Here is a 14,503-nt window from a genome sequence, read left to right as displayed (position 1 = left end):
AGGGTGCTGTTAGCCCAAGACAAATTCCACTTTGGCTAACGACACTTGGTCTGCCCGACTTCCTCTTGTTATTTCCATTGGCTGTAGCATTCCTCGCTGCCTGTCCTGAAAGTCTGTGTGTGGAGACAGGTTCAGGGGTCGCAATAAGCCAGGATACGGTAGCATATATTGTCAGCACTTCTCTGGTGGTCCCATCTGTTTCTGCCAGGCTTCAATCTTTCATTACAATATTAAGTTTCTAACCCTTATTGCAGCAGAGAAAGCCTGGAGTGTGCATCTTCCTCACCCTGCAAAGGTGCAGACTGCTCTCCGGGAGACGTCTGAGTTGACCTATTGATTTCTCTCTAATTTCTCACAGCAATAATAGAAATGCGAACACCACTACTAATTTTGTGCCCGCCCCATCCCTTTAGTGCCAACATATGCCTGCCCAGGGCGGAGTGGCAGGGACAGCCCTGGATGGACTCCACTTGCAGTGCCCTCCAGAGCAGTGCTTTCCTCCCGGTAACCCAAAGCTGACACCGAAATACATCCACTTCAGCAGCCAGTCCCGAAAGCCCCTGGGATAAGCTATCGCTGAAGGTTTGCGTGGATCAGGGCTTCCAGCTGTAAAATGCTTTCAGACCTTTTGGCCTGGAAGGTGCAACTTTTTGGAAGATTGTTGTCATTAAATTGGGCTGTGCTCGTATATCTGTGGGAGTTCAGTCTAGAGCATTTCGACTTGATGAAAGGGGAAAATAGGTTGTGCAGCAACTACTTCTCCTCAGAACGTCATCTGCAAACCGTTTAAGACATTTTTGCGCGAACAGACAAAAGATGACTACCGTATGTTTAACTTCTCATGTTCCTTCACAGAAACCCAGTATAGTTACTCTATTGTACATGAATACAAACCATTTCCTCTGGAAGGACCATGCTAGAGACAATATAGTGTTTCTTTATAATCCTGAGAGGTGTCGATACATGGCCTCATTCCTTGCATTGCTGCGTTTGGTTCACTGTGGGTCTCTTAATAGCTGTAAGAAAACTTCTGCAATAACCTAGCTATTTTCCTGAAGCCTAAATCGTCTGTGCTGAGGTTTTGCATTAGCTAACATTTGAAAAAGAAGCTGTCAACACAATTTTTCCTCTGAAATTGATAGTTGTGCAGCTATACTTGAAGGCCCAACAGTTCAGCAAGCCCGGGTAAGTAGCAGGGAACAAGTCCCTACAGCTCAGCTCCCGCCATGTGTTTGCGATCTATCTTTCCCTTTTCGCAAACACGTCTCGTTCAGCGTGTGGCATCCAATGCATGTGAAGCGCATACAGCCGATTCCCCCAGGGTATGTGGGGCCAACTGGTAACACACAGATATCTGCGCTGCTTGCGTTTGCCATGTCCCTGTCCCTGCGGTCCCTCTGTCTCACCCTCGGAAGCTGCGATGCAGCCGAGAGCAATCCCACCCCAATATGGGTTCTGGGCACCCCAAGTACTTGCTGTTTGAGAGATGACAGGGTGCCAGGACTGCAAAGGCGGCTACCGCACCAGACACTACAGACAGAAGACTTTGCTAGTTCATGCCCCGCAAACTCTGTGTCAACAGCTTCTAAAACCATAGAGGTTTGGTACTTACAGGTGGGCCTGAAAGAGAGAAGAAAAATAAAAAATAATTAATTTTTAATGCAATAAATCCAACAAGAAGGGCTAGATAAACGCATTGTACACATTACATCCTAATGCCACTCCCATTTGCTGATGCAATTCTACCACCTCCCTGCTAATTAGTTAAGGTATCCCCACAATTAGCAGCACTGCTTACAGTCACCACAAGTGTAGGGCAGCTTCAGAAAGCCCTGTGTTGGGAAGGCCATGTAAGTCAGGCTCTCAACACTGTTACACTCATTTTTGGTCCTTTGGCACACAGGGGTCCCCTCCCTGAGTCTGACACCGCTGAGCATGGGGGACTCATTAGTTATGTGACTCTCCCTCACATCCTGCCCACTCCTCGGGGTTGAGAAAGTTGAATGTGGGGAGGCAAGAGCACTTTTGCTGCTAAAATGCCTACACATTTGCCACCAGCATTGGTGATCTTGCAAACCCTCAAATCCTTTGGGTTTCTTTTATTTTGGAAAGCTTTTTGGAAGCTGCCGGTGTGCAGCACTGCATCTTCCTTGTACAAATCCGTTGTACAGTATATATTAGGGTTTAAACAGCACATTTCTTTCATCAGTTCCCAGAAAATTCCTCAAAATCCTGACAGATATTGTGTGTGTGTAAAGAAACCCCTGGACTCGCTATTTTGTGGTTTCCTCTCTGTGGGAGAAGCGAGACACACCGTACAACTGTCAGGGGTTTCTACATTTTCCATACTTTATAGACAAGCTGTTTTCTTTTTTTTTGTCTCTTTACATAAAGTGCCAAGAAGTAAGACTAAGCAGTATAACAGGTGAGCTGACAGATAACAGGCAGCAACCTCTTCTTTGCACGGGAGGCAGATGTCACAGTGAGCACCTGCAGAATACGTCGTCATCCTGAAAATGCCGCTGGCTGAAAGTCCATAAAAGAAACTGGAGACTTTGGATGAACAAACATTTTCCACCCTGGAAATCTCTCACTTAGCGTGACTCCTTCATACCGGGGACTATGGCAAATGGTTTGGCTATCAAGCTTTGGTGACCTAAAATTGCACTGTTAAATGCCACTCTTAGACTTTTGCTCAGCTTTCATCATGGTTGATCAAAAGGAGGTTATCTCTACAGGCTACCTTTTGGTTAAAATAAAAAAAATAATAAACTTTAGCACCTTCATGGTGACCGACAGTGCTAAGGTCAACATTCACAGCCAGAAGGCGCAACAACTCAAAACAACTCGACCCAAATTTAGGACAGGAGCTCAGGGGGGACCCAGATTTGGTTGGTCTGGCAACTGCCTGTCACTGTTGTTGGTGCTGAGGTTGCTATCCTACCTGGCATGCCAAGTCTAAACAACAAAAGGGTTTCTGATCAGAGAGTTCATTTTTGAGGGCAAGGTCAGACTCAAATCCAGGAATCCTAGTTTATGCCAGACTGAGAGGAAAAAAAAAAAAAGTTTTCTGAGTCTGGCGTGGATGAAAATAAAGTTCTGTGAGAGATCTGTTTTGGAGAGATTTTGTTTCAGAGTAAGCACCCTGTCACAAGGTCAATGCTTATAGCTTGCCAATACACGGACTTTATTTCCATTAGCAACACTACAGACCCTTAATAACCCGCCTACCCGTCTGCGTGGGTTTGGGGCACTCGTTGATTGCATGAACCAAACCATTTAGCTAACGTTGAAAGAAAAATTTAAAGGCAAGCAAACCCTGAGCCATCCCTGCCCTTCCAGACCAAACGCGACCAGACAGCAGCACAGCCTGTAATGGTATTGCAATACTGCTGAGAGAAAACATAAGCTTTTGTTTGCTCCAGAAGCTACATCCGCAGAGCAGAGTAAATCAGCGATGCCGGCAGCTCTGGGCCCATCAGGCCACGCACCCCACACAGATCAAAGGCAGGAGGCATATTGGAAGCCTATCTTTGTTATATGCCCTCTATAAAATTAATGGTTATGTGAAGGGGGTGCTGCACAGTCTTGTGTAAACACACATCAGTGAGCTGCGGGGACACAGCCTTGGCTGCAATAAGTCAATCGGTAGAGACCATCCAGGGACTGGGCTTCAAATGCTGGGACCATCCACGTGACCCAGGAGGAAGCAAAGCCCTTGGATATAGTAACTTCTGAAAGCAACATCGTCTTGCATAGGCTGGAGGAGGAGCAGGGAAGATGTCCCAAGGACAGTGGGGAGGGAGGAGGCACTGCTGGGTAAGCTGTTGCAAAGCACCGGGGATTTTACAAAGTGAAATAATGCTTCAGCAAAGTGGATTTGTCATGTTCTGTCACGGTGATTAATGAGAAGGCTGAGCAGAGCTTCTAAAGAGGCTCAGTCTTTAATATAACAAGAAGTAATTTAATGCACATTAGAGGAAAAAGCGGGCAAAGGAGGGAGGGGATCCTCACGCCTGCGCTCTCAACCACTCTAACCACTGGTGACCGAGCTGAGACAGCCTCTCCTGGGCAGCACCAGCCGTGCTGCGCGCAGTGCACCAGGCTTGCCCGTGGCTGGGGTCTGGCAGAGCTGCCCTGCCCTGGTCAGAGATGCTGGCAACCCTGCAAGCCAAGAGAGCAAGCCTACAAGTCGACCAGGCTGCACAGAACCCTTCATGAAAGCAACGTGAACTGCAACAGAGTCACCGCAACACCACTGCATGTTGTCCCCCATGCTTGCTGGCTGCTGCAGTCCCAGCCAGTTTGGGGCAGTTGTCTAGAAAGAGGCCTGATTGCCACCAGGTGGGCCAGGTCTCGATGGTGGTGAACTCCAAAGAGCTCCGGCCACAAATGCAAATCACACCTATGGGGGTTCCTCCTCTCCCATGTTTACAGCAGGTGAGACAGAGGCAGTGCTGCTTAGGAGATTAGCTAGATCCCCTTTCCATAAACAGCCAGCAGAGAAGGGACAACGAGTCAACAGAGCAGGGATCAAAGCTACCGTGAACATTTCCAAGCCCATTTCATAGCTAAGCCCAGCCAGCAGACAGACCCAGAGCTTCCAGATCACCAAATTCCTCAGCCTTGCGCAGAACAGCGAGCCCATATTTGTAATTAGCACCTCCAGATGCTGTGTGTTTTGAACGTGACCTTGCCAGGACCAGAGCAATGCTGGTGCTGGTGTACGGGCTGCAGCATGACCATCTGCCCACAACGGGCAGCTCAGGAAGCATCCCTCCGTGCCGGCGTCTTGCTGAAAGGCGCTGGAGGACTGTAAGCGACTGAGATCGCTGTTTATCCAGCTGCGGGGCTTGTTGAGCAGCAGGGGAGGAGGAGGGGACAGAGCAAACATGTCGGGAGTGGCCGAGTAGGAGGAAGCAGCGGCCTCCTGCAAAGAGGAGACCTCCAGAGCACCTTTGAAAATGAACATTGAGAAAACAAAGAATTCTTGTGGGGGTACCCAGGGTCCCTCCAAACATATGGCCTCTGGAAATTAGCACCATCTGCACTGTCCCTTCTCAGCTGCTATGGCTTTTATGCAGATAGAAACTTTCCTTAAAGAAGCTCTGCCTTTCCTGTAGCCCAAGTGAGCAAATGAGCAGCCATGGTCTGCAGACAGGATGAGTCCACCTTATTGCACATATAGAGGGGGCACACTTGTGAAGAACAGCAGGGCCATGCCACAGAGCCCTCTGCTCACTTGTCCTTCCCCATGGCCCGTTCAACCAGTGACTATCTAAAACAGAACTGCAATGACCCCTTTTCCCTCACCCACACAAAGAGAGAAAAAGCCACCCTCCACGCTGTAGCTTCTTCGGGCTCAGAAGAGGGGATGCTTAGCTTTGTAAGTGGGTCATATTTATGCTAATCTGGAAAGTCCCATGTCCCAGAATATCAGATCTTAAAAGCTGGACAGTATTAGAGTGGGTCAGTGTGGTGTGAGACCTTCTGCTGATGGCAGAGATATCCTCCACCTTTGGAGACAGCAATGCTCTCTGGACTGATAGGATCATTGAAACAATCCCATCCGTTTAAGGGCATTTCCTGACATCTGGAAAAGTGTCCGTTCTTAAAAGGCTCTCAAATGCTGTTGCTTAATTTTTTTTTCTCTAACTTCTTGGATTCAGGCAGTCCAGTGTCTGCAATGTGGGTGTCTTCCAGCCTGCTCCAAAAGCTCACATACGAGGGATTTGTTTTCTGCTCTATAGCATACACAAGATGAGGAGGACAGAGAGGGAACATAAAGACGTTATTGTTGCTTCCTTGGGTCATCCTCACTACACACTCCGGCAGAAGGGGAGATGTAAACATGTAATCCATCCCTGTGAGGAAATCCAGCCATTTCACAGACCCAGAAGGCAGCCTTAGCGAGTTAGAGAGATACAGTTACTTCCTGACATTCAGGACTATGTTAATTGATAACAAGATAGCTGTGGCCAGGCAATTAGTTATGAAATGCTGATTAAAATGTCAGCAGCCCAAGCACGACCTTACCCAGGGTGGCAGGGATCCCCTTGTTTGCAGCCCCACGGGCGTTCCGCACAGCATGACCCTGTTTCAGAGCAGGCAGACCCCAGTTGGGTGCATGGAGTCCAGATGGTGGGTTTGGCCTTTTTTAAAGACTGGCTGTGCTGCAGTTTTCACACAACAGATCCAGGGTACCCATAGTCTTTTAGAGACATCTTCCCTAGCTCCATCAGGGGACAAATAATACGAGGGGAGGTGGAGGGAGCATTAACTCAGAGAGCTGCAAATGAAAAGGCAAAAATGCCATGTGCCTTGCCATAATTCAATATTATTAGCTGTAGGGGAAACTAAAGACAACAGAAATCTTCAAAATAATAAGAAAAATTTTAAACAACAGCGATTACCCAAAGCACACCCTTCAGAAATTTTCCTTCAGGTATTGTCAGCAATAGCAGACAACCTGAGTGTATAACTCCCTCCAGAGAGCACGAGTCCTTTGCAAAGGCCAGGCCCCTCCGTCCCCAAAACATCCCCCTCTCAGCTACACCGTTGTAGAGTGGCAAGAGTTTCTTCAAAGGATTGCAGAAATGTTGGACAGCAAAAAGGCTATCAGGATTTCACTGCCAAAAAATGTGACCAATGCTAAGCTGAGGCACCAGGTTATGCCAGTCACTCAAGCTTGCCTCTGAAATCAAACCCATGACATCACCGAGACTCGGCAGTTAATATCAGCAGCTGTTAAGGATAAAAGTCACTGCTCAGGCACTCTGAGCATCCCAGCGCACCACCACTACCACCAGCCCCTGCCAAGGAGAAGACCTCAAGCACAGCACCAAGAGGAGAAGTCCATGGGAAGCCATGCCCAAAGCGAACAATGAGGTGGAGCCTCACAGAAAAATTAACACAATTAAGCAGCAGTCTCAAAAATAAAAGAGACGGTCTGATAGTGGAGCTAAGCCACAGGCTCTAACTGCATCTCCAAGCATCCGCTTGTTTCAGGAAACATCTATAAGGACAACAGGAGCCAGTTGACCTCCAGAGCCAGAAGAATCTGATGCGGAAAATCTGGGCTGTTGGCATAACCACAGCGAGCCCGTTAGGCAGATTAAAGTGCTCAAAGATGAGGGTTCAACAATAGACAAACAGAAATATTCTGACAAACATTTGGGAGAGCCCCTTGTGAAAACAAAGGGCAGGAAAGGGCCAAGAGCAGATGGCCCACACGGTGCTGGCTGCACCCGGGACAAACACAGCACCTCCAGCACTGCTTGGGGAGAGAAAGTGGGATGGCCAACACAGGGCAGAACAATGCTCATTTTGGGCAGGCATCCATGGGTCAGCAAACTCTTTCCAAGCAGCAAACAATCGTATTTGTCCCTGCCACGCTGAAGCACTTAGCACCACAGAAAGCAGAGAAAACAGGGCTGGGAAGGGCCCCCGGAGTCAGATGGCCCGGTGTGTTTTTACGCTTTGGATCTGAAAGCCCCCTCGGGGTTTTCCAGTAGCGGTGCAGACCCCTGGATGGTAAATTGAAACCGGATGGTGGCAGGCTCACTCCGCTCCACCACCTTCTGCCAAAGAGCCAGCATGCCCCCTGGCTCACACAAACCACCAGCCGAAAACCACTGCTCTTGACTATACCCTTTCTCTTCCCCTTCTGCCTCCCTTGAGCAAACCAAACAGAGATTAAAGGATTCCTGGGGAATGAGAGGGACACGAAATCGAGCAGGGAACATCTTCAAAGCAACCAAAGGAAAAAAAAAGTCTCTACCTAGCTCATTTGGGCAAATATTTCTCTAACCTGTTGCTGTCCTCCGGGATGGAGACACTGCATTCTTCCCTAGTGATCCGGTCCAGGCAATACCCATGCCCTGACTCATAAGGCCATATTTATTATCTTTCTTAGAGACTACCCAAAATTTCCAGACTTGTTGTTTAAGTCAATCAATGACCTCTGATGCACAGCAAACTCAAAGAACAGCTTTTTTTATTTCTCTCCTTTTTGCGGTTACCTTTTATGTGTTTGAAGTCTGCTGTCCTGTTCCCCACAGTCTTCTCTTGACTTTAGACTAAACAAAACCTAATTCTTCCAGTCTCTCCACAGAGGCTGCATTTTCTGGACCTCTGGTCATTCTCATTGCTCCCCCGCAGCGGCCCGTTTGTGTCTTGAAGTGTAGTTGTCAAATAGCAACCTGCTCTCCAGCTAGCTGCATGAATCAACAGCAGACAACTTGGTGAAGGCAGAAGACATGGTGTCTATTTACCTTATCCACAGGGTCTTAATCACAGAGGAAAACCGAGTTCCTCCCTGTCACCACCTCTGCCTTGCCCTTATCTTCTGAAATGTCACTTGTCCTCCATGAGCCCTCAAAGGCCAGAGATTTCTTGCAGCATTACTCTAAGAAGCTGGTGTCCTCGCTGTCTGGTGTGACCAGCTCTCATGCTCCAGTGAGGAAGAAGGTCTCCTTCTCACTCACAGTGAACTTCTTCAGCATTTTCCTCGTGTTTTTGATAATCTCACCTCACCCTAGGCTTTCAGATTTTCATCTTGCATACTCATTCATTTTAAATCCTTCCAGCTTTACTTTTCTTCTGTCTTGAATTTCAGCTCACTGAGTAGTTTATGATTTTCTTTAGTTGATCCCATCCTGTAACTCCTTTGCACTGGGACGGTTTCAGCTCATGCCTTTAACAGACTTTCCCTACCAGATTGCCGAGTCTCCTCAACTTCTTCCCCAGCTCTTGCTCTCCAGGGGCACTACCCCACTAACTCTCCAGCTCCTTCTGTGTTTTTGAAGTCCACCTCAAACACCTGGACATTTCCACAAGCACTTCACAACTCTTAGTCTGAAGACACACATGCCAATGCAATAAACTACCACTCCAATAAAAACCTACTCTTGGCAGAGTACGTGTTTGATAGTCTCTCTGCAGCTCCCACCCTACATTCTCTAACACATCCTACTCCATGCCAGGAATATGGAAGGTGGTGTCTGAAAGCTCTGGAGATCCAAACCGGTTTGAAAACTGCAGCTGATTATTCAGGAGAAGTCTGACATTCCTCCATCGAGGAGCTGACCGGTTCTTCAGCACTCAGTTAGGCCCTGCACATGTCCTATTCCTCAAGAGAGCTGCAGAATTAGGAAGGAACCACAGGGAAAAACTGGCCAAAGTAAATCATGGCTGGGTAAAGCAAAAACCAAAATCCACAGTACTTTTACTTCCTGCTGAAAATTACAACCTCTCTCATAATGTGTTTGTCTGGGAAAAGTAGAAAGTTGGGACTTACTATAGCTAATAATTATTTAAATAAATTCTCTGATCATGCACTTAAAATGCAAATGATACATTTTACTCACTTGTCAAATTGCATAGATTCATTTTCTTCCTATATCATTTTTGCACTTAGCTGCTGATGTTAATATCTAGTGCACTGTTACTTCCCCCTGCCCCATTTCTTGTTATTCTTCCCTCTTTTCCATCTGCTAACTCTTTTCTTCTTCCTTCCTCCTTCCAAAATACTTTGCAACTTTTATAACAGCGAATTCTGTCACCTACCCGGGGAGGAACAAGAGACCATTGTGTTCAATTTATCTTTTAATAGACTCCTTCCTCAAATACCTCACGGGCTGCCAGTACTGTCTTCCAGACCCTGTCTCACACCCTTTTGAGTTATGAAAATGTTTGGGAGGGTCTTTCCTTTAACCGAGACATTTTTCCACCCGAGATGATTGATAGCTCCCAGTTACCACTAATTACCCTATCAGCAGTTGGACATAAGCCTAGCCACAGCGCTCTTCCTCCAGAGGCCGGCAATGCATCCCTGTCACTCGTTAACCTCTTCTTCAAGGACGGAACAAACTGACTAATTAGAGACACCATAAATTCTTCCTTCAGGCTCTTTCCTGATGCACTGCCTTGTTTCCAAACAGAGCATGTAGAGGAGAGTGAGGCTGATGCTAGTCCTTTCAAAAGGAAAAATGTGATGGGGTTTCTGAGCCCAAGTAGGTTTGCTCAGCATGTTTTATTGCACAAGAAGAGGAGAGTACTCATTCATTCATCCAAACCTAGCTGATGCTTTCTTAGCATGTCTCAAACTCTGAGAGGTTTGCTTAGCTTGGCTACCCCCGTGCAGGACTCTGCCCAGTAGGAGCCAGGCTGGGGCAGCATGCACATATGGAGACAACCCGCATTGGCTAACAGGGATAAAAGGATTCATGGCTTTCCTTGCCTAGAATGAACTGAGCATGCAGATCCCTTCCCTGTCGCCTCTGGTGCCCAGACCAGATGCTCTGCACAGCACACACTATAGAGAGAGCCATCGGACTGGAAGGCAAAAAAATAACCCCAACCAACTGCTGCCTCCCTGTTGAGCATGGTCTGGAAAGCACCTGTATTCTCTCCTCTTCTCACTGTGGCAAATTTGACTCAATGAATAAGTTTACTAAACTCTGTCAGGACCTCCGTCTTGTTTGAGATGGAAAGATTTTTCTTATTTAGGCACACAGGTCATTATTTTTTAAGGTAGTGAGAGATCCCATGATAATCTCAAGAAGAAAAGAGAGCGCAATGAAGATGGAAAAGGGATATTTTCCCCTACCTCCGGAGCAGAGGAAAAATAACTTGGAGGAAAACAAACCAAGTTTAGAAAATAGTTACTCTGAAGCTCTTCCTCCCAGCCAAAAGGAAAGGCCTGACAAGGGGAAAAGGGCATTATATTTAGAGAGAAACTTCTCCAAAGTACATGGGGTAGGTGGCGAACATGCACTGCAGGGACGCACGCCTGGCAAAAAATTGTTGGGGCTGCTCAGTCACTGCTAAAGACCCCCAAGTCCTACCAAAACAGCAAGCCCTCACTGTTCTAGGAAAAAAAGAGCAAAGAAGAGGAATGACGGCTGAGGTCTGCAGCAGTTTGCTGCATGGGAAAGGCACATGGAAAAACCCATGTGGAGAAGGAGGCAATGGCTGAATGCATGCCAAACCACGCGGGGCTGGGAACAGTGCATGCCCTGCACCAGCCCTCAATCCAAGAGTCACAGGTTTGTAGCTTCCCTTCCTAAAGGAGCCGAGAGCCACTTCCCATCACTGTCCCAAGAAAGTCCAGGACCCCTGCCCATTAAGAGTCAGGTTAATGCAATAGCAGAGCATAGGGATCTATCCAGGATGGCTTTGAAATTCAGGGAGAGAAATATTCACAACCACACCCGATAACCCCCATCACCTCCTGTTTCCCCAGAAAAAAAAAAATTTGCTGTAAGCATACAGGTCATCCATAAGCAAGAGATCACCACACACATGAATTGGGGGTAAACTAAGAAACACGAGGCTACACCTTTCAAAAAACCACACTTCTTTCCCCCTCTCCTTTCCTTCAGTTTTTAAGCCCACGTTAAACCACATTGCACAGGGGATGCTAACAGCCTCACAATACCACAGCTTCTCCCCGGGTTTTGGACAGGTCGGGGCCGGGTACATCACTCCCTGGTGAGCAGAGGGCTGAGACGTGGCTCCCTTGCTGTGGTCAGGGCTGTACCACAGACCCACAAGCTCTGTGGGGTGCTTTTTGGGTTTCAATCCCTCTTTCATTTGTGTTGCACTTGTATATAGTCGGGTTTAAGGGAGAGTTAATCTGTAGGCAATGGCTGCTGTTTTGGAAGACATAACCACTCCCTCTTTGCTGCCAAAATCCCTCTAATAAGGAGCTAATATTTAAAAACTAAATAAAAAAGGAAAAAAAAAATCCCAGCCCATTGTGTGCTGCAGCTCCGTTAGGGACGAGGCCAACACACAACTCCCAGCAGCTGCCGTTGCCTCCAGCAATGTCTCCTCCCTCGGATGGCAGTGGCTGACAATAGAGGAGGAGGATAAGCAAAAATCAGCCACTGGGATCCAGCCACATCCACCCAGCACTACATCCTGGTACCAGGTTCGGCCTCAGGAAGACCCCTTCCCAAAGGCAAAGCACAGCCCATGGTCCCGCTGTCCTCTACCTGCTGCTGGTTGAGCTGCACGGCAAGGGGAGCCTGGTGTGGATGGGATCGCTGGGTGGTCCCCAGCATAGTGCACACGCTGCCCGGAGCAATACCAAATCATAATAAACAAGTCCCTCACACAAAGCTCTGTCAGTTCAGATTCCAGTTCAGCTGATATAATCTTCATCTTCTCTTTGAAAGAAAGGAAAAAAAAGAAAAGCAAAAAGAAAAAAACAGACATCCTAAGGGAGAGCAGTGAGGCAAGCAATGGATTGATACTGCCCATGTGTGTCTCAGCCCCCCCGGCGTGGGGAAAATGTGCTGTTAATCAGCCGCCCCCCTGGGGAATACACTGATTTAATTACCTCCTGCTCGCACAGTCCGGCTGCGATGCTGCTCGCCCAAGACATCGCATGAAGAAGAAACAGACACTGAGCCTCAGCAGCCAGGTTGGAACGGGATGGGCGAGCAGAGCAGGGATTGCCCTGGCCCTGGTTTGGAGAATTGGTCCGGGGAGGCTGTGCGAGCGGGCTGCCTCCCAAACCGTATGTGCAAGACGTAGATAGCATCAAAGGGCACATCACTGCCTCACCAGAGCCACAGGCACTGCAGAGGGGATGGATGCATTGAGGAGTCGCCTTTCCCCTATCTGAAACACAACCTTTGCAAAGACAAGCAAGACACAGCAAGACAATGGGCAACAAGGGTGTTTCCAGATAGGAAAGGGGAGAAATAGCCAGATGAAATGAAGGGGAGATGCCCAGTTAGCAGGCGTCATGCCATAGCCCCCTCCCCTCACCGGCTGCATGGCACAGACCCCACACGTGAGCATGTCTCTCCAACCCTCCAATTGTCATGCCACTGGCATTTTGCAACATTAATCTGGGATGCATTGGAGCGATGCTCCAATATTTTCCAGGGCTTATGTTTCACAACGCTTATGAATGTGAAAGAGGCAGTGCACAGAGGGGCAGAGACCTGGTCCAGCTCCTGGAAGGGGAGAGCTGCGTCAAGTGCATCCACCTTCAAAGCGACTCACTGGACAGTCACTTTGAAGCAGCTTCAACACAAGAGGTGGGTTTCTGCTCTCCCACTGGGGGGACAGCCAGGATGTTTAATAATTAATGGCTGTACGCTTGCCTGCAAAGGCTGGTGCGAAAAGCGTCGCTGTGTCTTTAACGGCTGCCAGCGATGGGAAACTCATTGGAGTGTGTGTTCGGAGGGGAAGAAGGTTAAGATGATTAACTGGTGCTAACAAGTTTAGGATGTGGAATAAGTATTTTCTTGGACGTCCATCAAAGAGAGGATTGAATGTTCCTGGCGGGGCGGGGGGGGGACGGGACGGGCGGTATGTGTTTAACAGATGAGGTTTCTGCCTCCCAAAGCCCGCCCAGCCCCACATGATGCAACCTCTCCCTTTAAAACGCTGCCTCTCCCTCTACCATCAGCCGTACCTGTGGCCCCAGCCTGGCACGGGGGGCTGAAAGGCGATCCTGGGGAAGGAAAGCCGGCCCTCTGCTCTTCCTGTTGATCTGCGCCCTGGGACACCCTTTGGGCACCAGCAGATCAGCCTGGCCCTTGGTCCCCACCAGCCCGGGCGAAGGCGTGGGCGGATGCCCGGAAGAGCCAAGAGGGAATCAGGTATCACCACACCGAAACCTGACGCTCCAGAGAGGAGGGCTCCTCCTGGGCCTCTGCAGCCCCGCTGCAAAACCCCACTCTCTGCCCCACCACAGGGACGCCAAACAGAGCCATCCCTGCCACTGGCCGGGCCAGCAGCCTGCTTTTTACCTCCCTGTTGCCCTCGAGCACACAGCGGCAGCTAACATTAGCACTGGAGCAAAGTCCCCTTGCAAACAGCTTTGGAGTGAGCCACTTGGCACCTGCAACATCTCCCTTGGCCTGTCCCGGGTATTTTCGGTGCTCTTCGCCGGCTGGCGGGCGCCCACGCTTTGCGCAAGGCGCTTGGATGCCGCCGGGCGCCGTGCCCCGCCGTCAAGCCTGGCGGCCGGTGCGACTCGCCCTCATTCCTCCGGCCGCCGCAAAGCTGCCAGGATGGGCAGCACACGCGAGACCCACGTCGCGGGGCCCGGACGTGCGTCAGCAGCTGACGCAAACCAGCCCGGCCATGTGCACACAGCCCAGGCCTGGGAAAAATCCTCCACCCCGGTAGCGCACTCACACTGAATCAAAGCCGTCGCCGTACAGTAGCAGCGCAATGTGCTCTTCGGGTTTCCCCAGCCAGCTGGGATGTTTTTGCCTTGCTTTGTCAAGGCGCTGATTTATGCCCATATGTACCATATACATTGTAAGCACAGGCACGCAATGGTGTAAACACTTCTACCAAACATCTGTACACAAACCCATCAAATATGCAGAAGCTCCCTGCTGCAGCCCTCAACATGCATCCCAGGCACCCCGTAGGCAACCTGTCAGGCCCTGGTCTGCATGCAGGGTGCCATTTGCCACTGGACCTGTTATTCGGGTGCGGCCTGGCAGGGATGGTAAAGGTCACAGTGGGA

General features: G+C 49.2%; 1 protein-coding gene across 1 annotated transcript in view; it reads right to left on the bottom strand.

The window, feature by feature from the left end:
• COL13A1 (collagen type XIII alpha 1 chain) overlaps positions 1-14,503 on the bottom strand; it is a 97,831-nt gene that overhangs the window by 67,947 nt on the left and 15,381 nt on the right. The window contains exon 4 of the mRNA XM_076339410.1: positions 1,613-1,620. Within this exon, the coding sequence (XP_076195525.1) occupies positions 1,613-1,620 (8 nt within the window). The remainder of the gene's footprint in view (positions 1-1,612; positions 1,621-14,503) is intronic.

This window comes from Aptenodytes patagonicus, chromosome 5, assembly GCF_965638725.1.
Source record: "Aptenodytes patagonicus chromosome 5, bAptPat1.pri.cur, whole genome shotgun sequence".
In the NCBI taxonomy this organism is placed as follows: Eukaryota; Metazoa; Chordata; class Aves; order Sphenisciformes; family Spheniscidae; genus Aptenodytes; species Aptenodytes patagonicus.
Note: the sequence above shows the minus strand (reverse complement) of the source record. Positions and strands in the feature narration are given on the sequence as shown.